At 46.2% G+C, this 24,880-nt stretch overlaps 6 protein-coding genes across 6 annotated transcripts; 3 read left to right on the forward strand and 3 right to left on the reverse strand.

Moving 5' to 3' along the window:
• Positions 1 to 6,480: 6,480 nt before the first annotated feature.
• Positions 6,481 to 6,959, reverse strand: LOC309865372 (histone H2B type 1-C/E/F/G/I). Its single transcript, XM_082731652.1, has one exon. It carries the CDS (start codon positions 6,916 to 6,918, stop codon positions 6,538 to 6,540), a length of 381 nt encoding a protein of 126 aa, XP_082587778.1. The 5' UTR covers positions 6,919 to 6,959; the 3' UTR covers positions 6,481 to 6,537.
• Positions 6,960 to 7,203: 244 nt separating this feature from the next.
• LOC309865209 (histone H2A type 1-H) lies at positions 7,204 to 7,673 on the forward strand. The gene has a single exon (XM_082731428.1). It carries the CDS (start codon positions 7,242 to 7,244, stop codon positions 7,626 to 7,628), a length of 387 nt encoding a protein of 128 aa, XP_082587554.1. The 5' UTR covers positions 7,204 to 7,241; the 3' UTR covers positions 7,629 to 7,673.
• A 3,089-nt stretch (positions 7,674 to 10,762) lies between these two features.
• On the reverse strand, positions 10,763 to 13,384 carry LOC309865365 (histone H2A type 1-B-like). The gene is made up of 2 exons (XM_082731642.1): positions 12,958 to 13,384; positions 10,763 to 11,093 (listed from the first exon to the last, which is right to left on the reverse strand). Exons 1-2 carry the CDS (start codon positions 13,344 to 13,346, stop codon positions 11,003 to 11,005), a joined length of 480 nt encoding a protein of 159 aa, XP_082587768.1. The 5' UTR covers positions 13,347 to 13,384; the 3' UTR covers positions 10,763 to 11,002.
• Positions 13,385 to 13,627: 243 nt separating this feature from the next.
• Positions 13,628 to 14,169, forward strand: LOC309865373 (histone H2B type 1-C/E/F/G/I). Its single transcript, XM_082731653.1, has one exon. It carries the CDS (start codon positions 13,669 to 13,671, stop codon positions 14,047 to 14,049), a length of 381 nt encoding a protein of 126 aa, XP_082587779.1. The 5' UTR covers positions 13,628 to 13,668; the 3' UTR covers positions 14,050 to 14,169.
• Positions 14,170 to 18,660: 4,491 nt separating this feature from the next.
• On the forward strand, positions 18,661 to 19,143 carry LOC309865377 (histone H4). Its single transcript, XM_082731657.1, has one exon. The coding sequence runs from the start codon at positions 18,685 to 18,687 to the stop codon at positions 18,994 to 18,996; it is 312 nt and encodes a 103-aa protein (XP_082587783.1). The 5' UTR covers positions 18,661 to 18,684; the 3' UTR covers positions 18,997 to 19,143.
• A 2,838-nt stretch (positions 19,144 to 21,981) lies between these two features.
• On the reverse strand, positions 21,982 to 22,379 carry LOC309865378 (histone H4). Its single transcript, XM_082731658.1, has one exon. It carries the CDS (start codon positions 22,345 to 22,347, stop codon positions 22,036 to 22,038), a length of 312 nt encoding a protein of 103 aa, XP_082587784.1. The 5' UTR covers positions 22,348 to 22,379; the 3' UTR covers positions 21,982 to 22,035.
• Between the last annotated feature and the right edge of the window lie 2,501 nt (positions 22,380 to 24,880).

The raw sequence follows: 24,880 nt of genomic DNA on the forward strand, positions 1-24,880 counted from the left end.
GACAAAACTGGGAAAATAGAAACCAGTTCACCCTGGCGGGTGACTAGAAGCTATGGGGGCGGGGGTAGGTGCGTGGCAGGAACAGTGACAGCGAGGCTGGAGGTGTGGGCAGGTAAAGGCGGCGGTCACCGAAGGGAGCAAGCCGCCCCTCGAGAGCCGAAAGGTTTGTCCTGGGTGAGCATCCTCTACGGGGCCACCAGCGGCGGCCGCCCGCACGAGCGAGGGCACAGTCTCCCAGCGCGACCCCCTCGAGAGCAGCGCTAGCACGGAAAGGCGAGGGCAGCTGCGGCGGGACTGGGTGGCCCGAGGGCAAGGCCGCCGACGGCGAGTGCACCTGCTCGGCCGTGGGCTTGAACGCCATCCTCTGAGCGCCGCGCGGGGAGAGGCCAGGCCGCCGGGATTGCGTTCCCAGGCCAGGTCCCCCGCTCTTCTCAGGTTACACGTCCCAAACACTGCCCCTACCGCACCCCCACCCCCACTTCCCCCGACGCCAGCCCCGGGTCCCCGCACAGTTCCAGGATTGGCGGCTGCTTCCTGCGCGGCTCTCTGCCCCGGGTCTGTGGGCTCAGACTTCCGATTATATTAGTGCTCGTTCTGGCTGCTGTATTGGCTGGATTACGAGGGGATAGAGAGGGGAGGGGGGAATGTTAGTTTTAAGAGGGGAGATAGCAGGAAGAAAAATGAAAAAGAAATTGTAAAGGAAAAGCAACGAAGGTCCCACCGAGATTTGAACTCGGATCGCTGGATTCAAAGTCCAGAGTGCTAACCATTACACCATGGGGCCGGCGGGGGCCGTCTCCTAACAGGTACCTCTTGTGATAAATATGCATCACGGAGGCGCTAAATGTCAATTACTAAAATTAAGCGCCCCCCGCCCCCCCCGCTTTTCCAATCAAAACCGTACCGCCCCTTGAAGGGTTATTTTGAAAACGTGTGAGTGCTGTAGTCCTCTCCGTGGATGGGGGCACAAATGGCTTTTACAGGTCAGGACCAGAGGGGCTGGAAGTCCTGAGATTCTCAGGAATCCTAGACAAAGAATTATCCCTAGGGCCCTGCAGATTTTGTAAACTGACCTTGTCTATTTCGTCTGGTTTTCAGGGGCCTTTTCTAACAGTGGCATTCCTGCTCCCACCTTTGTCCCCTTTTATCCGGAATCATCAGACACACAACTTGTAGGGCAGTGTAGGGCCTTGTTAGGACTCTGACTTTTATTCTGAGGTGGGAGGTCCCAGTTTCTGCTTGGGTGTCCTGGGAGATCACCTTTGCAATGGTCTGCCACCACATGAGAAGTCTGACCACGTTGAGGCCACCATCCTGTTAAGAAGCCCATACCCTATAGCTGGCTCAGCCTGGCTGTCACATGACAGACAAGTGACTGAAGATGCCCGCAGATGATTCCAGTCCTCAGCACCTATCCCCAAAACCACCCTGGTCCAGGAAAACTCGCATCTGAGGCCCCAGACATCCCAGAGGCATCCTGATCACAGAATCCATGAATATAACAAAATGTTTGCTTTATGGCAACAAAGTTTGGGCTCGCTTACTCTGCAGTCACCGTGACCCCCCCCCCAAACCCCCCTCTAGAAACAGCAGTTGTCCCTATCTACTCCCTCAGTGTTGCCCAAGAGGACTGTCCTCAATTTTTTTTTTGTCACCATAAATAATTTGTTAATGAATATCAGGGTTCATGTTTTTTTAGGGCCTGTTTACGATCTTGTTATAGACTTCCCAAAATGAGGACTGTTTACATAATTGTTAGCCTTGGGGTCTGCAAGAGTTGGATGAAATGGGAAAAGTTGAAAATATGAAGTAGATGACTAAGGTTATGAAAACTCCCCCCAACACATCCTCTAAGCGCTATGTATTATTCCATTAAGCAGTAAAAAGCCATCTCTTGGGACATCAGTCCCTCAGTGTCATTCCAGATGTCTTGGTGCTGGGGGTATGTATGGCTGGGAATAAGATTCTTGTTAGAATTCACCTCTTTAGGGAGAGTTTTATAAGAATGTTATTTGCTTACCTAGATCTAGATCCTGGTGGAGATGGGGCCATTTTCTCTTTGTGCAGAGCTTACCTGCGACTATGCAAAAACCTTCTGAGTTTTGAGGCTCAAGGCAGGCATTAAGTTGAACTCAGAGAAACAGGCAGACATGTGAAGCAAAACTTCTCACCCCATTACTCCCTTTGCTACAAGCACACCGTCCTCTCTTGCTGTTTCCAGAACATGCTAAGCAGGGAGCTGCCTGGGGTACTTCGCCCTAATTCCTTCCACCCGGAGCAGCTTCCCCCAGATGACGACTCTGTCAGCGCTCAATGCAGCGCTGGTGCCCCAGCGAGACCCTGTGCAAGGGTCTCCCAGTTCAAGCTGGGACTCCCAGTTCCTTACCCACTTCCTTACTTTATTTTATACAAACTACTTCATCGAGGGGTTGATATAGTTTAGATTTTATTAATTTATTTCTGATTGTCTGGCTCCCTCCTCTCCTCTATGTGCCACAAGAACAAGAAATCTCACCGACTTTTTTTCACTGGGTTTCCTCAGTGCTAGACTAGTGTCTGCTGTATAACAGACTGTCCTATTTTATGATTAGAGCCATTAATTTTCTTTACACACAGAGGTAAAGTTATGGGCCCTCCAGTGATTTGTGTGACTAATAACTGGGATTTGCAATAATGTGCATATTCTGCTTCCTTTAATGCATGATGCTGAATTATGTTTGTGTTACACATGGTCGCAAGCTCTGTGGATTATTCTGGCCTTTGTCACAGTTTCTGTCTTGCTCGCATGTTCTGAGACAGACTGAAGAGTAAGTTCAGAGAGGAAAATGGGAGGTTAAAGGAAACCAATTTAGAAAAAAAAAACTTGCATGAAAAATGATGGGGAATGTTTCTCTACTAAATGTAGAAAAAAAAAAAAAAGAAGACCCTTTTTACTGACAATAAGCCAATAAACACACTCGAAAGGACTCCCGGATAATAGACGATAAAACCCCATCAAAGGATGCTAGGTGCCCCAATTGTCTTGTCTGAAAGGAAATCTTCTTCAACCTCTTTTCTATTTTTTCACGTAAAATATGAACTCAAGGCTGCCCTGTGGGATCCTGCCATGCTGCCTGGCCGATATGGAGTTCTGGGCCAGGGCTTGAAGCTGCCATTGGGTTGTTTTCAGTTAAATAAAAAGGAGTATGATAAAAAGGAGTATGATTTGATTTGTAAGGGGTTTCCTGAGACTTCGTAGACATTGTTGCACAGATCATGACCTGTATCAGCCCACAGTGTGCCATTCTGATCCCCTGGCTTATTTGATCATAAGCTACAAAAGTAACAAAGTTGCATTATGAAGTCTTCCCTTCAACCTGTAATAGACACTTGTAAGATTCCTCCCCTGCTTCCAAAACAGACAGGTGATGCTTTCTGTCTCTCCTTCATGCTCATGGAGTGAAGAAATCCTACAGATGCTGGATTGATAGTAAATAATTTGAGATCCAGATCCTACAGATGCTGGATTGATAGTAAATAATTTGAGAGTCTGCTTCACTTAAAAAACCAAACACTTATATTGGCATCTAGAATTTGGCATATTTCAGAATCTTACTTGATAAGCTCTTCACAGTTCCTACCTAGTTGTTTTATCATAAGGTCCTCTCATCATTTTAAGGACCATGCACTTAGTACTGAATGAAGCCCCGGGTATAAAATTCTGTTGGACTCTTTGGTCAGCCCCTTGGGCTGCTCCCTTCTGCCTACCCTTGCAGACTTTAGTCCCGCCAACTATTACGAACTCCTGGAATGTGACACCCACTTTCTTACTTCACCTGCCTAGAAAAGTTTTGTACTACCCCCCTACCCCCCCATACACACTGGGAATATTATCTCTCCAGTGCTCCTGAGGTTTTCCACACACATCTTTACTGAAGTATTTATTTATTAATATTATTTTCTCAATATTTGAGCAGGGGGATTCTCAGATTTATTTATTTATCCATCCATTCATTCATTTATTGGCAATGCATACATGATTTAAGAGCATAAAAGGGTTACCATTGAAAAGATCCTCCCTTCACCCATGACAGCTTACCTAGTAACCTTCTAGAGATATTTTGCAATCGTATAAACATACATGCAGAAAATTCTACTGATACTATCCTGTATTTTTTGCACTTGCCAATAGATCTTGGAAATCATCCCATATTGATACCCAGAGAAGGCTGATAATACACGGTGGTTGCAAATATGGCTTCAGAAGCCAGATTTTTTTTTTTAAATTATGTTTTTACTGTTTATTAGCTGTGCAAACTCAGGAAACTTACTCAACCTCTCTGAATCCCCATTTTATAATCTATAAAACAGGCAAGTAGTAATTTAACTCATCAGGTTGTTATAAAGATTTGGTAATTGGATGTATTTAAGCAAACTTTTAGGACATTATTTGGTAAGCAATAAACACCAGCTGCTGTTACGAAGAACATTCTCAATTGTTCTTACCATCAGACAGAATAATGTCCTGTAATTCATTCCTTCATTTTTGATCACTCAGATTGCTCCTTGTCATCTATTCTACTAACCAGACTGTTGCAAAAGCCTGTAATATGCCATTTTGTACATGGTGCCACCCCAGAGGTGGTGTTTCTGGGTGTAAAAATATATGCTTTTTTTTTTTTTTTTAAAGAGAGAGGGTCTTTTATTATTATTATTATTTTTAAAGATTTTTTATTTATGTATTTGAGAGAAAGAGAGACAGTGAGAGAGCATGAGAGAGGAGGTCAGGGGGAGAAACAGACTCCCCATGGAGCTAGAAGCCTAATGTGGGACTCAATCCCAGGACTCTAGGAAACAGACTCCCCATGGAGCTAGAAGCCTAATGTGGGACTCAATCCCAGGACTCTAGGATCATGAGCTGAGCCGAAGGCAGTCACTTAACCAACTGAGCCACCCAGGTGCCCAAAAATATATGCATTGTTTTGAGAGATATTGCCAAATTTTCCTCAATGAACGTTTTACCTATTTTCAGGAACACCAGTGATAACTGAGAAATAAAGTTCAGGAATTCCCATCCCTAAGCCAACATACAATGAGCGGCCTGTAACGAATAGTAAATGCTAAATAAAATATTAGTTAATTGGTTGGAAGAATGGTTTAGGAGGTACAGTTGGATTTGGAAGAGTAGCAAGAAAAGCATTTTAAAATCCACTGTGTCATTCATTTGCTGGTGAAGTCACTGATTATTGGAAGGCAAAGTACAGATAGTTAACTTAAACTGATCACTTTGAGTTGGTCTACTATTACACAGATTTATTTCAAAATCTGGGAAGAGTAATAAATTATTGCTTTTTGTCAATACTTTGATGCAATAGGGTGGCAGAGGATTATACATAGAATTTGGGGCATAGATGGGTTTACTGCTTTCCTGTAGCAAAATGCTTTCCTATTGTAATAATGTGTCTTCACTTTTATAATTTCATGTGATTCTAATACATATGAAAAGATACAAGGGCAGAAAACAAATGAACACCGAGGGACTAAAAGCTGCAAGCTCCCTTACATTTATCCAAGTAATCTTCAACTTATTCCCATTTTAGAGGAAAGATACAAAGATCCATGCCTTATGTAATGTGCTGCAAGACACAAGAGCCTAGAAGTGGCCCTGGTGGCCCTAAGAACCTAGTTGGGCTCTGGAACAGTTAAGGCCTGATAGACTTGAATCAGTTAATTGTTGTGTAAGAATGACTGGTAAGAGCCAAGACCTGTTCTGGGGTTTCATTTGTGCTCTCCAGCCTCCCAAAGGTGGGGATTATGACCTAAAACGGGCAGTAGATCCTACTAAAAGCACGGACTCAAAGTTTGGAAGCTTAAATTCCACTCACCCCATTTTTTTTTTTTCTGTATGACCTCAGGTAAGGTACTTCTGTTTTGCCTAATTTGAGAGCCAGAGAGGACTGTGCCGTAGCAAGCGGAGGTCCTTATCCACTAACTTCTTTTTCTTCCCTCAAATATTCATACCGGAGTCTACAGGACATTCCTATCCCTGTAAGGGCACCGCAAAGTCCGCCTCGCCTTTCCCCACGACAAGCTCCAGACACGTACCTCCCTCCACCTTTGCTTGCAAGGAGGAAGGGGGCAGAATCCAGCGGTGAAGCTTTCAGGCCTGCGCTCTAGTGTTCAATTTGGTCTGAAGGGTTCAAAACGCCTCTTGCCTCTTGAGTGCACCAGTGTTTGACTTTTGTTTTTAGTGTTCCCGTCTATACCTTCAACATCAAGTCTACTGTGGCAAAGTAGGAGGGGCTGTGACTGGATCTGGGTGATGGCAAGCACCACCATAACGCGGGGCACAACATGCACGGACTGCCAAGCCCGTCATCTGGCTTCACTTACAGGAGATCCGCGGGGGTGCTCAAGGAGCTCCTGGAGAGAATGATCCGGGACCCAGTCACCGAGACTTTTCAATAGACAAAGCGCAACAGCTCTTTCTTGGTAAAAAAGTTAAGTGGCTCTGAAAAGAGCCTTTGGGTTGGAGGACAGGACGCTTACTTGGCAAGTTTACTTGGAGCTGGTGTACTTGGTGACGGCCTTGGTGCCCTCGGACACGGCGTGCTTGGCCAGCTCCCCGGGCAGCAGCAGGCGCACGGCCGTCTGGATCTCCCTGGACGTGATGGTCGAGCGCTTGTTGTAGTGCGCCAGGCGGGACGCCTCGCCCGCGATGCGCTCGAAGATGTCGTTGACGAACGAGTTCATGATGCCCATGGCCTTGGACGAGATGCCGGTGTCGGGGTGCACCTGCTTCAGCACCTTGTACACGTACACCGAGTAGCTCTCCTTGCGGCTGCGCTTGCGCTTCTTGCCGTCCTTCTTCTGCGCCTTGGTCACCGCCTTCTTGGAGCCCTTCTTCGGGGCCGGAGCGGACTTGGCTGGCTCAGGCATGCTGGAGACACTCTGACGCGCTCAGGAGAAAAGAGAAAGTTAACAGCGAGCAAGGCGCTGCTTCCCCGTCTTATATAGAAGCCCTTATGCAAATACGGTGTGAGCTACACTCCTTTCTGATTGGTGACTATCCCCCCCGAATTCGGGCATTCGTGCTGCCCAATCAGAACGCACGGATCCCAGGGTCGCATTTCCATTGGTTGAGATGAAAGTGCCTCCTTAAGCAACGCCAAACGTTGTTTTTCGCGCCCTAGAACGGTTATAAAAGCCACTGTCCTTGCCCCTCCCTCGCTGCATTTGCTAGTGGCGCATTTGATCTCGGGATGTCTGGACGCGGGAAGCAGGGCGGCAAGGCGCGCGCCAAGGCCAAGACGCGCTCGTCGCGGGCGGGTCTGCAGTTCCCGGTGGGCCGCGTGCACCGCCTGCTCCGCAAGGGCAACTACTCGGAGCGGGTCGGGGCCGGCGCGCCCGTGTACCTGGCGGCCGTGCTCGAGTACCTGACGGCCGAGATCCTGGAGCTGGCGGGCAACGCGGCGCGCGACAACAAGAAGACGCGCATCATCCCGCGCCACCTGCAGTTGGCCATCCGCAACGACGAGGAGCTCAACAAGCTGCTGGGCCGCGTCACCATCGCGCAGGGCGGCGTGCTGCCCAACATCCAGGCCGTGCTGCTGCCCAAGAAGACCGAGAGCCACCACAAGGCCAAGTGAGGAGGAAAATTAAAAAGAACAAAAGGCTCTTTTCAGAGCCACTTATATAATCCTAAAAAGGTGACACTTTTTTTCACTTTGTGTCTCAAATCAACCTCACCGGTGGGATACTTATCTTGCCAGTTACGCTTTAGTCCTAGCTAATCCTTAACCCATGAACCCATGTCCACACTCAATTGGTATTACAGTGGCCAAGTGCAGGCAAATTTACCACAATGGTACATTGGTTACTGTGAATCGAGGCTACTTGGAAACCGCCAGATTAAGACACAAGACCTTCCTGTTTCCCTGGAAAGCAGGGATTAAACGTATATGAAAAACGCCTTCCTGGTGCTAAGGTAAAAAGGCTGTCTTGTCACTGGACATAAATGAACTCTAAAGGTAAGGAGTTGTAGAAACAAACCTTGTTAACATTTTTACTAAATCTGCAGCTCAAATTCTGCTATTTTCTCACTAAATCATGCTCCCAAATGTCGGTTTTCTGTATTCTGTCAAGTCCTCACACATATCTCTAAAAAATATAAAAACTGGCTCTGCGGTTATTTCTTTGGCATAGGAAGTTTAAGTGGGCCTCTGCTTGTAATCAAACGTGCTTTTCCTCCTGTTCAATCTGTCCCATGTCAGTTTATTTATTTAGCCAGGTAGGGTGGAAGGGTAGGGGGTGGGGGGAGGTTTAAGAAGAAAAAATTATTTTCCATCCCTACAGTATTTAGGATACATTGCCAATGCCAACAAGTTGACGTTGACATTTGTGAGCTTGGCTATTATTTTAAAGTCATTTATATTGAATATACAAGAACAATAAGTTGACTTTTGACGATTACCTAAGTCTGTATCTGGAAATTCTTTCGGGGTGGCTTATGGGTGACAAATTTTACTATCAAGTCAAAGTGGCTTTGCGGGGGGGGTGGGATGTGGGAATGGTTTCCCTAAATAGTATACAGAAACCCACTGGGGTTGTCAGCAGGAAGGTAGTAAATCTTGTATCTTAAAAAATTTGTCTTTGGGGAATAATTTTTTAAATGGTGCTTACTGAAAGTATTCAAATACGATGTGTAGTATTCTGCTTATCCATGTTTTCTACCTGACAGCATATAGATTACCACACTGCCAAATGAGATCTTAAATACGGCAGTAACAAGCTTGGTGGTAACAAGGACAACACTGAATACTATCAACTTGATTCCAAATTTTGATGATGGAGAACCACAGTTTGAAAAAAAAAAAAAAAAAAAAGGATAATTTCAGAAAAGCCAAATGCTGTTTTGAGAAGAGTGAGGTCAAATATCCTGGTATTTTGTTCATGTTTCTATACGGGCAAAGCTAGATCTTTTTATTCTAGGCCTCAGAAAGGAGTGGAATATTTACTCCATTTACTAGTTTTGCCATCTGAGGAAATGGAGGCACAAAGACTTTCTTCTGTTTCCTTTTTTATTGAATCTTAATGTTCTTACACTTTTCTTAAATTTTTATTTCATGATCAAGTACAATGCATTAAGGACACACCAATAAACCATGGCCTATCCAAAAGAAATTCAGTCTAATGGGAAGAATCAGACAAAAGCAAATAATGAAAACACAATGTAGCAAGAGACATAAGCATAGGGTATTAGGAGGGCAAAGAGGAGTAAGATCTGTGTGAAGGAACATTTGACCTAACGGTTAAAGGAAATTGTGAATTAGAGGAAAGTAGAGGGATCACAGCAGAGAATGAGCAAGACTCCTGGCTTGTGAAATGTTCAGGCAAATGACATGAAGTTTGATACTGGCTATAAAGTGGAGATTGCAAGAGATGGGATGGAACCGTAGGGGATCTGCAGGCCACTCCCTTGGCTTAAAATACTATTTATAGACTAATGACTCCCAAAACTTTATGTCCATCCCAAACTGTATCTCCTGAGCTCAGATGTGCATATTCATTCTTGTAGATCTCCAGGAAACCCTAAATGCATCTCGGACTGATCACCACTATCACTAGTCTAGTAAGATATCTTAGTAGACGCTCCCACCATCTACAAGGTAGCAGAGCCCAAATGATCTGGTGTCACTGAATATTTATTTGTGTGTCATTCCTACAGAAAAACTAAAGTCCTGGTACATGGTTACGAGAGAACCTTGAAAGCCGAAAGAGCTTAGCTGGAAAGCCACGAGATGATCAGTTTTGCACAAGGAGTGTTTTGAGAAGCATGGAGTATCCATGTACACAGAACTAAAATGTCCACAGAACCAGAACCACGTGTTGCTCCTGAATAAATCTTCACATAATCAGAACCGAAAGACTAATTTAGAAAATTATACTGACTGCATGTCTCAAGGAGAGGGGGCTCTACCCAGCCAGCATGAGTATTGTTCAGTGGGGACAGGGACTTTGCAATGTGTGGGCCCTTCCTAATAGCTGCTTCCCAGCCCTATGAAAGGAACTGTTTGCTCTCAAGAACATCAATCTGGTTAGAATTTGGGCCTTAGATTGGATCACCACGGCATTGAGGAAAGGGAGTTGCGAGGGAGGGCACTTGCTTTCCTCCAAATAGTCTACCTCCCCTAGATTACTGACAGTACACATACTTTTTCTTCGAAGGTATTAGGACATTTCTATTTGATAAAATCATGGCATCATCCTAAATTCCAACTGTGGACATCCCAGATTCTACTCACCATAAAGTCACTTATAGGAAGGCAGACAGCCTGATTATGGTCGATGGTTTTAACAATTAGCAGCTGGGACCCTACCATGCAATTTAAAAAAGTACCATGTAACTTGAAATCTTTCCATCTGTTTCACAAAGTGGAGGATAAATTTTGGAGGTGGTCTCACTGTATGCTAAGCCGAAGTTCTTTACTGTTCTGAGATCAACGCCAGACAAGAACAGGTAAAGCTATGTAAAATACAAAACCAGGCCACCTAGCAAGACAAAGGAGGAAAACACACCAAAAAGTTATCTTGTAGATACTTAGAAACCACAACTGTGAAATGCCCAGAAATGGGGCACCTCCGTGCAGGGAAACAGACCTTTTCAGCACACGTGGTGGCTCTGAAAAGAGCCTTTGGGAAGGAGTGGAAGACCGTGTGGCTCAGGCCCTCTCGCCGCGGATGCGGCGCGCCAGCTGGATGTCCTTGGGCATGATGGTGACGCGCTTGGCGTGGATGGCGCACAGGTTGGTGTCCTCGAAGAGCCCCACCAGGTAGGCCTCGCACGCCTCCTGCAGCGCCATGACGGCCGAGCTCTGGAAGCGCAGGTCGGTCTTGAAGTCCTGCGCGATCTCGCGCACCAGCCGCTGGAACGGCAGCTTGCGGATCAGCAGCTCGGTGGACTTCTGGTAGCGCCGGATCTCGCGCAGGGCCACCGTGCCGGGCCGGTAGCGGTGCGGCTTCTTCACGCCGCCCGTGGCCGGCGCGCTCTTGCGGGCCGCCTTGGTGGCCAGCTGCTTGCGCGGGGCCTTGCCGCCGGTCGACTTGCGCGCCGTCTGCTTCGTGCGAGCCATGACTTCAACGCTCAGTTGCAGTGAAAGGTAAGACCCTGTCAGAGTATTTATAGTGAGAGTCAGAAGCTGATTGGGCAGAAGGGACTACACAGCCGGGAACCGGATTGGTTAAGGACTCGAGCTTTTAACTTGTGCCCCAAATGCCCTGATGTGACTTGACCATCACCTTAATATGTATGTATGTTTTCTGTCCGCTTTCTACCGGCGATTTCCAGTATAAATAAAGGCCAGCTACGTAAGAAATAGCAATTTTTCTAGGATCCACATCAGAACAAAGTAACACCACGAAAAATTATTTTAAATATTATTTTTTAACCCAATATATCCAAAATGTTTATTTTGAATGTGGCCACCAACTGTTAGATATTTTACCTTCCTTTTTGTTTTGTACGAACCCGCAGAGTACAATATATTCCATAGATCCGCACCCCTTAAGTCAGACTAGCCACGTGCCCAATGACTGCCGGCCACGATTGGCTAGTGGTTACCACACAGGACAGCTCAACTCTATACCCTCTTCTCGATTTCTTATTCTTTGAATACTTAAATTTATTTTTTATTTTTCTGCTAGAAAAGTCAAATTGGCACGTGAGCAATCCAAAACAAGTAACTTCACAGAAAAACTTCCTTACATAAATTTTTCAGTTGCATATAATATCAGGCAGTCCCACTGCAGCATGCATGCTTTATTTTTCTGCTATCCTGGAAATTCAAAATTATAACAGAAACCGACTGTCTTGTTCTATTACTTTGGGGGTGGAGGGGCTGGATCTGCCATGGGCATAAAGCATTGTGTGTCTGTAATTTACCATAATGACTCATAATCCCTTTGTCTTAAAGAATCTAATTCCCCACCACCAGTAAGCTACATAGGGATAAACTAAGCCACCCCTTTGCATCTGCATCCAGCACTTCTCATTAGCAACCGGCAAAACCATAGGATAGGCTCCTTGCAAGGCATCCTGCATCTTGAGGACCCCTGAGCTAGAAGTCACCAAGGCCGGCAATGATAGAATCTAATTCTATTCGTGCATCAAGACCTTTAAGCCACAATAAAAAGACTAAGACACATTTTAAAAAGAGGAATGATTATCAGTAAATCAGCTACCTGTTTACTTTTCTAATGGAAAATGGGCCGCATCAGGTCTGTCAGAATTCTAAAGGCTTTACAAATAGCTTTGGCTCCATATGGAGATTTGGGTTGATCCCTGTATCTTCAGAATGTCTTTAATTACCAAGAGCCATGACGAGGGTTTAAAACTGCTGCCCCAAAGAAATACATCACCAGAATTTATCCCTTTAAGAGGCCTATAATGTGGGAGGTTAGGAATGCCTGTTTCTAATGAGTGAAGGAGACAATGCATAGTTCGTATTCCAAATGCGAAGGAGCCCAAACCAGCATTCAGAATGTTCCATACACGAAGATGGGATGAAGACATAGGATATAAAAAAACTTCAGGCTTTGGGGTGCCTGGGTGGCTCAGTGCGTTAAACCTCTGCCTTCGGCTCAAGTCATGATCCCGGAGTATTCGGATCGAGCCCCGCATCGGGCTCTCTGCTCAGCAGGGAGCCGGCTTCCTCCTCTCTGTGTCTGCCTCTCTACTTGCGATCTGTCAAATAAATAAAATCTTAAAAAAAAAAATTCAGGCTTTATAAAAGCGAACTTTAAATTTCTCTTTTGCCCAAGTTGTGAAGTTGGTGTTAAATGCTGTTAAAATTACTTTTGAAAATACAAAGGATGAAAGTTTTTCAAAGTGCTCAGTTCTTCAGAGTAGTAGGTGGCTCTTAAAAGAGCCTTTGGTTAGGCTGGGAAGAGCTGGGGTGGCAAGTTGAACCACGATTCTACTTGCCCTTGGCCTTGTGGTGGCTCTCGGTCTTCTTGGGCAGCAGCACGGCCTGGATGTTGGGCAGCACGCCGCCCTGCGCGATGGTGACGCGGCCCAGCAGCTTGTTGAGCTCCTCGTCGTTGCGGATGGCCAGCTGCAGGTGGCGCGGGATGATGCGCGTCTTCTTGTTGTCGCGCGCCGCGTTGCCCGCCAGCTCCAGGATCTCGGCCGTCAGGTACTCGAGCACGGCCGCCAGGTACACGGGCGCGCCGGCCCCGACCCGCTCCGAGTAGTTGCCCTTGCGGAGCAGGCGGTGCACGCGGCCCACCGGGAACTGCAGACCCGCCCGCGACGAGCGCGTCTTGGCCTTGGCGCGCGCCTTGCCGCCCTGCTTCCCGCGTCCGGACATCCCGAGGTCCAATGCGCCACTAGCAAATGCAGCGAGGGAGGGGCAAGGACAGTAGCTTTTATAACCGTTCTAGGGCGCGAAAAACAACGTTTGGCGTTGCTTAAGGAGGCACTTTCATCTCAACCAATGGAAATGCGAACCTGGGATGCGTGCGTTCTGATTGGGCAGCACGAATGCCCGAATTCGGGGGGATAGTCACCAATCAGAAAGGAGTGTAGCTCACACCGTATTTGCATAAGGGCTTCTATATAAGACGGGGAAGCAGCGCCTTGCTCGCTGTTAACTTTCTCTTTTCTCCTGAGCGCGTCAGAGTGTCTCCAGCATGCCTGAGCCAGCCAAGTCCGCTCCGGCCCCGAAGAAGGGCTCCAAGAAGGCGGTGACCAAGGCGCAGAAGAAGGACGGCAAGAAGCGCAAGCGCAGCCGCAAGGAGAGCTACTCGGTGTACGTGTACAAGGTGCTGAAGCAGGTGCACCCCGACACCGGCATCTCGTCCAAGGCCATGGGCATCATGAACTCGTTCGTCAACGACATCTTCGAGCGCATCGCGGGCGAGGCGTCCCGCCTGGCGCACTACAACAAGCGCTCGACCATCACGTCCAGGGAGATCCAGACGGCCGTGCGCCTGCTGCTGCCCGGGGAGCTGGCCAAGCACGCCGTGTCCGAGGGCACCAAGGCCGTCACCAAGTACACCAGCTCCAAGTAAACTTGCCAAGTAAGCGTCCTGTTCTCCAACCCAAAGGCTCTTTTCAGAGCCATCCACACTTTCTAAGAAAGAGCTTGTTTGCTGATTAGCTTTGGATACAAGTAAAGAGTGAACATTAACTTTCTAAACATACGTAGCTTGACGTTAACCTGTATTCTAGGTGGCTTATGGGATTTGCCCAGTGCATTTTAGCGTTTAGTTTCCATTTGCATATTAGTTTTACATTTTTCCTAGTAAGTTACCAATGCAAAGAACACCTCGTATCTTTGTGATACAAAACTACTTGGAAGTTCAGTGGAGAAACTAATCGTTCCAGCTCCTTCCACTGATCTCTGTAGCCCTGTTTCATTGCCTCCAGGTGTAAAGCATTAGGCAGGCTCCTGGATGGTCGGTCTACGTTGATTAGACTAGAATTACTCAGCTGGTTTATCTAGTTCTTGCTCCCCAGGCTGAAAGAAGCCCATGTTCTGTCTGTTTAATACTTTCTCACCTACTTAACTGAGGCTGGTTACCCCGGGACGTATCCACGCATTGTTAAAGGCCTATTAGCAGTGTAACCATTTTGGTTCGAAAGTTATTTCTCCTGGAGCCGAGTGAAGAGCGAGTAACGTTTCTTCACGTCTTCAATTCTCTAAAATAATATTCCCAGGAATGCAGCCTGTCTTTTCATTTCTGTAAGCAGGGAGTCCAGTGCCTCTGAGGATGGGCGGAAGCCCTTTTAAAGGGACGCCTGGTCTGGCGGCTGTGCTGGACTACTGGCTGCCGTAAGTCCAGGAAAACCTACTGTTAGTGTCTTTGCTCAAGAGTAAGGACTTGCGGAGTGGATTGCAAGAACAAAACACATGTGGCCTGTTTGCCTTTTAAAGCTAACTTGGAGATTTGCTTCCTTGAGGCACCCACCATTCTTCGCTCTTGCCTATATCCCGCACACTGGTCTCCTAGGTGCTAAGAACTAGCACCTGCATTCCTTAGCACTAGGTGCTAAGAAATAGCATACCTGCAGTGGGGAAGTCTCAGCATCTTCAGAAGAAACAGTTAAGAAAATACAAACTCGAAAAAGAAGATTGGAGGGAAGCAAAATGGAGGCTGCTGAATGGGGCAGATCATGTGGTGGGGCCACAGATCATGTGGAAGGTGCTCTAGGACTTGGAAATCCTCTCACAGGACTGGAGGCTGGAATGGAGGGAAATGAATGTGGAATGAGAAGTAGAAGGTGAGGCAAAGAGCTTCCCATACTGGGGAGCTTTGTACACCTTGAAAATAAATACAAAGTTTATCTACTAGGGGAAGGCAGACCTTGCCGCATTTTAAAATCCTTTAAAATATATGATTCAGAACCATTATTCTGGGGACCCAGTTGAGAATGGATGGAAAGGGGGGAGGTGTTCAGGTCAAAAGTGTGGAAATCCCAGCCAGAGGTGAGTGTGGGAACGAGGAGGAGGGGAAGCAAGGGGGATAAAGGGGAAGAGGCAGCAGAAAGGTCAGGCCTTGCCTTAGACTGACTTACAGGGCAGGTGAAGGAGGGGAGCCCGGAACCTCTCGATTTCAGCTTGTGCCACATCAGCACTCAAGAAAGGGGCTACAGAAAGTGGGCTTGGGAGGAAAGGAGACTTGCCACGTTCATTCCAACTCACTGCCTCAAAGCACCCAGGCATATATGGAATATCTAAAGCTTAAAAGAGTTTGAGAAAACTGCAGAAGCGGGAACGTCAGTAGGATCTCCCCACCCACCCCTCCCCTCCCCTGAAAGCGGGAGATAAAAGTCCGCTGGGACAGGCACCCACCCTGTACTCTGAGGAGAGGAGAACTTCTTATCACCAGATGGAATTTAGGGCTGAAAGGCCACAAGTAAAAACCTTGTTATTTCTTCAATTGGCTACCCCAAGCCCAAACCTCTTTGTCTTGTCAATTCTTCACAAACTTATCTTGTCTAAAAATATGAAATCTCCCTGACTAGTTGCTTTGGGACTTCCTTCTCCATGGCTGCCATGTAACATGTAAAAATTTAATAGACTATGCTTTTTTCTCTGTTAGCTTGTTCTAGGTCAGTTTAATTCTTGGGCAGAGACCCAAAGAGAGCAGAGAATTTTTCTTTCCCTACATTTCATTCAACAAATACTCGTTGCCCTTCTACTGTGAGCCAGGCACAGCTTTAATCTAGCAATAAGACAGTGAAAGGGTTCAGAACGAGTCTTCCCCAAATGCCACTGACACGTGGACGGTTTAGAACTGAAGTCCCCTGAGAACATCACGGGCAAGAGAAACTTTTGCCCTCCTCCTTATGGCCTTGAAGAATTTAGGTAGGGGGTTGATAACAGAGACAGTTAATAACAGATACAGCTTTTTAACATGAAAGGCTCAGCTTGTCGGGACAAGCTCTGACGTGATTACTAAACTCTACTCTTATCTTGCTTTGAATTATCCTCCTCCCCTCTGAGGCTCCAGGCCCCTCTCCCATTCCTTAGCTGGGGATGGCATTTCAGCCTTAAGTGCCTGACCGCCGTTAAGTCTTATTTTTTACAGGGCTTCTGTACTTAGGAAATTAAATGTTTTTCTCCTGTTAGTCTGGTTTTGTTTTGTTTGTTAAAGATTTTATTTATTTATTTGACAAAGAAAGAGAGCGCAAGTAGGTGGGACCAGAGGCAGAAGGAGAGAAGCAGGCTCTCGCTAATCAGGGAGCCCAACATGGGGCTCCATCCCAGGACCCTGAGATCATGACCTGAGCCAAAGGCAGATGCTTAACAACTGAGCCACCCAGGTGCCCCCCATTAATCTGTTTTGTGTCACTTTAATTAGTAGCTCTGCCAAAGAACCTAGAAGGAAATAAGGGAAAAATTTCCAGCTCCTACAATAATATACAAGGATGAAGAGCCCATTCTTTTAAAGATGTCCCAGTTAATCAGTGTGATGCAACGGTGACAAAAATTCCGAAAGGGTTAATTTTTCCTTTAAACCTGAAACAAGTTACAATATTTTGAAGAGGAGTAGAACGTATCATCTCAAAATATGCCTCTTTGGTATTGTATGGTAAATTTATATGCACAACACTTAACTGCTGGCAGAGGTGAATGTGGTAAGAATTGTGGAAACTGTACTAATATTAATGAAATACCACAAAAATCTATACCGTCTCTGACAAAGCATTTCAATTCTAGGTTATCTTCAGGAAATAAGTTATGTACAGATCTCCTTTAAAATAGAAAAAAATAGAAAGCACATTATGTTAAGTGCTGGAGATTTTGCTTAAAATGTATAATAGAAAATGCTTATGATGGAATATCATACAGACATAGTCACTTTTCACTTTCCCTAGTGTAAAATTTCCAAGATTGAACTGAAAGTAGATTTCCTTTGGCAAAGGACATTGCTTAAACTATAGTTCTATAGTTCTGTATAGAATAGAATTTTTAGGAATAGTTCTGTCAGGGAGCAGGAATATCCTGTCCTTTTGGAGATCCTTGCAGCCGGCTAAGAATCAAATAGACATGAGCCAGATTCACAGGAGAAAATAAAATGTAACAGTATACTACAGGGATCTATGCAGACATGAAATTTCAAAGACAGTCAAGCAAAATGAAGTATATATATGTCTTTCCAAACTAAGGAGAAGGGGCCAGGAGCCTGGGACTTCAAAGGGAAGGAATGTAATTCATAGAAGAGCAAATGCCTGGTAAAGAAAATGTCTGCTGGGCCACTTGGAAACAAGGGCCATAAAGGGCTTTGATCTAACAGGCCTTGCTGGTCTCCATCGTCTACACCTAGCTCAAAGTATAATACAGTTCTCTCTGTGGTAAATTTCTTTCTGGAGCAGGTCCTCTATCTAATTTCCTTTTACGCAGTTTTGCAGGAGGTAAAAAGCTTTTACAAAACGTGCTGGATTTTAATAACCTTCACGTCAAAGTGACTCATTTTAAGCTAACCTGCCCTTGACCCCTACATTTCCTAGTGTTGAAAGTGGTACATCAGTCAGTAGGGAAAATAATTATTTTATACATGTGACTTATTAAGGAATTACTAGGGAATTGGCTCAAGTGTACTATAGAGAATGTTTAAGAAGGAATAACAAGTAGATATTAAAAACACTTTTTTTTTGGTCTTTAGAGAAGGGAAAGTGATTAAAATGTAATCCGTGTGAAGAAGTTCCAAAACGCCATACATGGAACTATGTGAAATTTTCTCGGCCGGGGTGGGGAGGGGGGTGGAGGGGGTGGGGGGTGGGGAGGGGGGTGGAGGGGGTGGGGGGTGGGGAAGCTGTGCACTTCCCTATTTCACCAAAATCCCAAACTGGGCAGCAGTACTGTGTTCTCTGCGTGGGGGGATAAAATATTGCTATTTTATTACTTGCCCTTTTCTGTATTTCTCACAACATTCGCGTTTGGGGTTCCCATTGACAAGCAATTTTTCAAGTTTCCAAACAGAGTAACAAAATAGTTACCGGGTATAATCAAGACACAGTACAAGGAAACCTACGACTTTTTTTTTTTTTTTTTTTTTTTTTGGTCTTGTCACACTTCTCTCCCCCCATGGGGTGGCACTTCTCGGCTGTGTGAGGTTCTCAGTTCGGTCCGCTGGCAGCGGGATAAAAGCGTGCAGCGCGGGAGACGTGACACAACGCTGTGCTGTTGTCTCTCAGCCATGTCTGGTCGCGGCAAGGGCGGGAAGGGCCTGGGCAAGGGCGGCGCCAAGCGCCACCGCAAGGTGCTGCGCGACAACATCCAGGGCATCACCAAGCCCGCCATCCGGCGGCTGGCCCGGCGCGGCGGCGTCAAGCGCATCTCCGGCCTCATCTACGAGGAGACCCGCGGGGTGCTCAAGGTGTTCCTGGAGAACGTGATCCGCGACGCCGTCACCTACACGGAGCACGCCAAGCGCAAGACGGTCACGGCCATGGACGTGGTCTACGCGCTCAAGCGCCAGGGCCGCACCCTCTATGGCTTTGGGGGCTGAGCCTCTGCCCTCGGGTTTGGTTTCTGTGAAAATCCTAAAGGCCCTTTTCAGGGCCCCCACCTCTTTCATCTTGGGAGCCGTGACGCTGGTTTGTCTTCAGTAGTGTTCGATTAGGGCTGTGAAAGTACATCCATTCCCTTTTGCGCAGAAGCTTCCCTGCTTTTCTTGTGTGCAACTAGAGAATGCATGAGCCCTTTCATTTTTCATGTTCTCACACAGGTTTTTGGAGACTTGCATTAAGTTACTGTTGACACTTTTTATATTTAACACTTGACAGGTACACTTATTAAAAAAGATTTTATTTGACAATACAAGCAAGGATTGTGGGAGAGGAAGAAGCAGGCTACCCGTTGAGCAGGGAGCCGGATGCAGGGCTCTGACCTGGCCCTGATCGTAGGGCCCTGGCATCGCCACCTGGGCCGATCGCAGGCGCTTAACCTACTGAGTCACCCAAGTGCCCCAGACATGTACATTTTAAAATGATATTTTAATGCTCTAATGGGAACGTTGCATGACAGTTGGAAGGAAACGGGTTTAAGACTTGAGCAGGAGCAGAACGGCTTTCTCAGTATGACGGAGTGCAGGTTTGGGGGTTGCAAGGAGCGAGAACCGCAGGTGCCTCAGCGCTGAATTCCAGAGAAGGTGCGTCTCCGTGTACATGAGGCCGTGCAATGTGATCACGTTTAGTGATCTGCATTCTGGTGCCACGTGTCCTCTGCTCAAGAAACAAATGAGTGTTAAGTAGACTTAACAATTGGGACAGTTGGTGAGACCAAGCATGTGACCAGCCTTGGCTCCAGTGTTGGGGTCTGCTGGGAGTGGAAACCCAAGTTCCTACAGGACGGACAGGTCAGTACCCCACAGACCATGTGGTGAGGGTGGGTGCAGTTAACAGGCGTTCCAGCTAAATGATAAGGGAAACAACAGAAATGTTGCCATGAAAATTGGCAACCCTAGCCCAGGAGAGATCGTTGGTACAGAGTGGAAAAGGAATCAAACACAGGATTAGGCCATAAATCTAGAATCTAGGATTCTCCTCGAGGAGGTCTTAAAAAGTAGAGAAAGAAACCCAGAGTCGAAGGGGAAGACTTGGGTGTTGGTAGGAAGCTTGACTAATGCACACACACACAGACGAAAGTAGTAATTGCCCAAATGTATAGAAAAACAGTAAGCGAAGATGAGATGTATACATTTTAAAGCTGAAGTTAAAACCGTCAACATCTGGTCTCACCAAGATTTAACCCTTGTTAAGGTCAAATGCTAAATGTGCATCCAGCCCATCTACCAGCGCAGGAATGTTTCCTCAAGGACCCTAGAGGCATTTCTGAAATACAGTGCTGTTTTAATCATGGTGATCTCCCATTCTCCTGGGAAGACTTGGGTCGAACTTCAGCTAAGCTATGACTCCAAATTGTAACACTACTGTGTTTCAGATGGGTTGTGTCCATTTAGCTATCCAACAGAGTGATTTCTTTTTTTCTCTTCTATTCCCATAGCAGATTGCCTATGATAGTCATTCTGGTTTAACACTTACTCAATTATAAAACTTCTGGTTCTACCACCTTTGTGCAGCGGTTTTCTAGGCTGGGAGATTTTGTTTTTAATTATATTTCCCAACAGCTTCTGAGGGTCAATTATGTATGTAAGGCTTTCCATTAATTTTTTCTTCTTTTTTAAAAAAATTATTTGTTTAACAGAGAGAGAGAGAGTGAGAGCCAGCACACAAGCAGGGGGAGTGGTACACAGAGGGAAAAGTGGGCTCTTGGAAGAGCAGGGATCCCAGTTGTGGGGCTCTGATCCCAGGATCTGGGATCATGACCTGATCTGAAGGCAGATGCTTAACTGACTGAGCCACCAAGGCACCCTGCTTTCCATTGATTTCTTGCATAATTTTGATAGTAGTCCCTTGGTTATTAATCCCCCCCCCCCAAAATCCCTACATATTCCATATATTATTTAAATATATCCACAGCTAATATTCTAGTACTTGTCTTTAGATGTCTGACTAATGTTCATAACCTGATTTAATGAAACTTAACACTTCTTGATAATACTTTTCCTAAATGCAGGTCCTGCATTTTGTATAATGAAACCTTTTAGGTATCACTTATATATAAACTCTGTAGTTTCCCAAGTGGCCACTGGGTCACACATGGTTTTTCATTTAATGAAAAGAGACATAGTTTGTATTTGTGATTAATCATATACAATTGTGAAAAGTTTTCTTATATATCATGCAGTAAGGGAAAAAAGAGCAAATCAAAAATAAACTATACATCCTTGCTAACCAGATAAAAATTAATATGTTAATTATACTTTTAAAATTGTATAGAACATATTTACATTTATACTTCCGTTACATACTTCCATTAACCTTAATGTTACATTAACTGTAACTGAGTGTTTATTGGCAATCACAAATAACACATTCGTCATTCACCCATCCTAAATGCTGAAGGAGTGCTATTATGATCACTGTTCTTAAAGACGAAATACCTGAAGTTCTCTACTTTTTGTGGTAAGTGATGGCCAGCAATAGGCCACTAATTGAACCTCCAGGTTAGTAGTGACCTCCTGAGTTGCCAAGCCGGGCCCCATTTAGGAGAGGAGGTCAATTATAGTCACTTAGAAACTGCCTTTTTCTGACCATTTTTCCAGCTCTCCTAAAATAACTCTCCATTAGGACACTTCTGGCAAGGATATTACTGGGGTAGGATTCTTTTGTGCCCATAAAACATTAAACTCTTCTGAAGTAAACTGTGCCCAACACAACACGCCCCCAAATTCTCACAGGACCATCTTTGAGCAAGTTCTGCAGTAACTTGGGACACCAAACCAACCTGGGGCAAGGTTCCGGGCTAGAAGCTTGATTGGCAGGACTAGCAACCAGGCCGGGGAATGGCGACATGACCCGCAGTGCAACAGGGCCGCAAAGCCCAGTGAGCTCCACTAGTCAGAGTTTCAGCTCCTCTCGTGAAAGAGGGGGGAAGCCCTGAAAAGGGCCTTTTGCTTTCTTGGATGGGAGGATTAGCAGGAGGCTCAGCCCCCGAAGCCGTAGAGGGTGCGGCCCTGGCGCTTGAGCGCGTAGACCACGTCCATGGCCGTGACCGTCTTGCGCTTGGCGTGCTCCGTGTAGGTGACGGCGTCGCGGATCACGTTCTCCAGGAACACCTTGAGCACCCCGCGGGTCTCCTCGTAGATGAGGCCGGAGATGCGCTTGACGCCGCCGCGCCGGGCCAGCCGCCGGATGGCGGGCTTGGTGATGCCCTGGATGTTGTCGCGCAGCACCTTGCGGTGGCGCTTGGCGCCCCCTTTGCCCAGGCCCTTCCCGCCCTTGCCGCGACCAGACATATCGACCCAAAAGCTCTGTGCGAGTTCCACACAGCGATGGCCCTTCGCCTCCGTCAGCGCCAATTATAAGCAGAAGTCGGACCTAGTTGAAGACTGACAGCGCGGGCGGGCCCCAAGGCCCCGCCCCCACCCCGGCTCCTCCCACCTCTGGGCGGAGCTCCGAGGACTGTGTGAGGGAGGGAGCAAGGTCGCGTGGAAGGTCTGGCTTCTCCGGAGCCGGTTCGTACTGGTGTCTGCGGGAGTCTCCCCCATGCAAACGTTACTAGGGGCTTCAGTTTACAACAAAGGACTGCCTTCTCTCATTGAGAAGGGGAATGATTGTTGGCTGGGAAGGGAACCCTAAGGTGTCACCCCGAAACAGGAGTGTAGGGGTTCAGGACATACCGTCTCAAAATAGGCCTCTTCGGTATGGAGGGCAGCAGAAGACGTCCCCCAACCCCCCAACCAAATGCGCCTCTTTGTCTAAGGACTGTATGCGAGCAGATGATTTTTAAGAAACACCGACACGGGAGAATCTCTAAAATCTTCCTAATGGGACATTTTAACATTCATGAAGGAGACCTCAACCTCTAAGTGTCGCCCTCTCTGCAGCAGGAAGAGAAGGACGACTAAATCACCAGACATTCCTGTCCTTGGGAAAGCCCCAGCCTAATTGGGCATCACAACCTTGTTTCCCGTCTTTTTCCCGCCAACCCCAGGCTGGCTTCCTGGGCACTCCCTTCCCACACCAACATCTGTTAGCGGAAGGGGGTCTTTCCTGGGGTGGCTGGGGCCTCTTCGGGGAGTTCTGCTCAGTTCTTCAGAGCATCTCCCAAGTACACACGAGGGGTCCATGTCATTAAACTGCTCTTTGTTTTCCTCCTTAATCTGTCTTTTATTTCAAGGGGAAGTGCATAGCACCTAGAAGGGTAGAGGGGAAATTATTTTTCCTCCCCTACACTGTTTTGTTTACTACATCAAAATTTTAAATTGTAGTTGCCTTCAGGTCATAATTTGGCACTGTGGGTTCCATCATTTCTTTTCAAAAGTTTCTGATCTAGTTTCACACTCCTTTTATGTGTATGTGTACGTTTAGAATCACTGTAGCAGTTTTGAAAAATAAATCTCTTTGAGCTTCTGATCATGATTGCATTAACAATAAATTAATTAAAATACAATGAAAGCCCTACAAAAATCAAGTACTTAAATTCAGAAATGTGCTTTTAGTTGCTTTTAAGCCTTTTAATTTTTAATGACTAAACATTTTATATTTTTATTTTTTTTTAATTTTGGTTTTCATAAGGTATTTAATATGGAATTATTTTTTGCATACATTGAATTTTATTTTAAAAGAAAACAAATACAGAATCATACTCCGAAATTCTTGAAACTAACATAGTTTTGTAAACTGTAACTAATGTCACCCATTATTCAATTGTTTTAGAAAGTGCTTAAGAGCTGAAACTCGAGTTAGAAAAATTTGATTTTAAGTTGCATCTCTTCTACCAATTGGCTTTTGGACACTTGCTTATGTCTTCTAAACCTTTGCTCATCAAGAGTGGGAATAATATAATAACAATACTTAACTCATAAAGCTATTTTAAGAGCTAATGCAGGGGCACCTGGGTGGCTCAGTCTGTTAAGCGTCTGACTCATAATTTCAGCTCAGGTCATCTCTGGGTAGTGAGTTCAATACCTACATCAGACTCCATGCTGAACTGCAGCCTGTTTGGGATTCTCTGTCTCCCTCTACCTCTTCCCCATGCATGTTTCTTTCAAAAAATAAATAATGGAGATACTTTATATAATATACTGAGTCTACAGAGCACATACCTCCTGTCTGTGATTGCTGTGGCCACTTACGCTGTCTGTCTTGGCGCGTGACTGCAATTCAGATTTAACTGTAGGACATACAAAGATTTCAAGAGGCTGTGAAAATAAATTTATTCCAACAGACTAGGAATGCCAAAGAAGCTGATTTTCATTAAGACATCCATGAGTAATAAGTAAACATTGGCTGCTATGTACAGAAGTGGAGAGGAACAGAAGACCCTCTCCGGCTAGTGACTTGGTGATGAGAAGGGTATGATGAAGGGAGTAAAGGGGACAGCATCATGACTGATTGGGTCCCCAGAGACTTCAGGTCCAAGAATACCCATGAGGCCGGCCCACCAGGGGCGAAACTGATCCTATCCCTGCGGCCTCTGATCCTACTGTATGGCTCTTTGCCTCTCTGTCTCCGATCTGTCCCTGACATATTCCCACCCCCCCACCCCCCCCCCCACCCCCGAACAGGTAACTCCAAACTGCCATCTGGAGCAGGGGCGATGACCGATCTGTGGCTACTTCTTGCTGGGGAGGGGCACCGATGGGTTCAGAGGTCTGTCCTGAGGCCCCTACAGTAGGCAGGATCGCCATCTGTGGCTGCCTAGACAGGACCAATGCTGTCCTGATGGACTCTAAAGGAGAAGAAACAAGTTGGACAAGGGCATTTAGAATACAAGGTCAGAAGGGAAGCAGGAGGAAGAGGACGAATTCTGGGGTCATTAATGGC

The sequence above is a fragment of the Mustela nivalis genome (genome assembly GCF_964662115.1).
Source record: "Mustela nivalis genome assembly, chromosome: 5".
NCBI lineage: Eukaryota > Metazoa > Chordata > Mammalia > Carnivora > Mustelidae > Mustela > Mustela nivalis.

Excerpts from the sequence above, each read along its gene's own strand:
- LOC309865372 (XM_082731652.1), bottom strand. The coding sequence starts at position 6,918 with ATGCCTGAGCCAGCCAAGTCCGCTCCGGCCCCGAAGAAGGGCTCCAAG.
- LOC309865209 (XM_082731428.1), top strand. The coding sequence starts at position 7,242 with ATGTCTGGACGCGGGAAGCAGGGCGGCAAGGCGCGCGCCAAGGCCAAG.
- LOC309865365 (XM_082731642.1), bottom strand. The coding sequence starts at position 13,346 with ATGTCCGGACGCGGGAAGCAGGGCGGCAAGGCGCGCGCCAAGGCCAAG. Across the intron at positions 11,094-12,957 it reads CACCACAAGGCCAAGGGCAA|ACGGCGCGCAAGTCGACCGG; the intron begins GTAGAATCGTGG and ends CGCACGAAGCAG.
- LOC309865373 (XM_082731653.1), top strand. The coding sequence starts at position 13,669 with ATGCCTGAGCCAGCCAAGTCCGCTCCGGCCCCGAAGAAGGGCTCCAAG.
- LOC309865377 (XM_082731657.1), top strand. The coding sequence starts at position 18,685 with ATGTCTGGTCGCGGCAAGGGCGGGAAGGGCCTGGGCAAGGGCGGCGCC.
- LOC309865378 (XM_082731658.1), bottom strand. The coding sequence starts at position 22,347 with ATGTCTGGTCGCGGCAAGGGCGGGAAGGGCCTGGGCAAAGGGGGCGCC.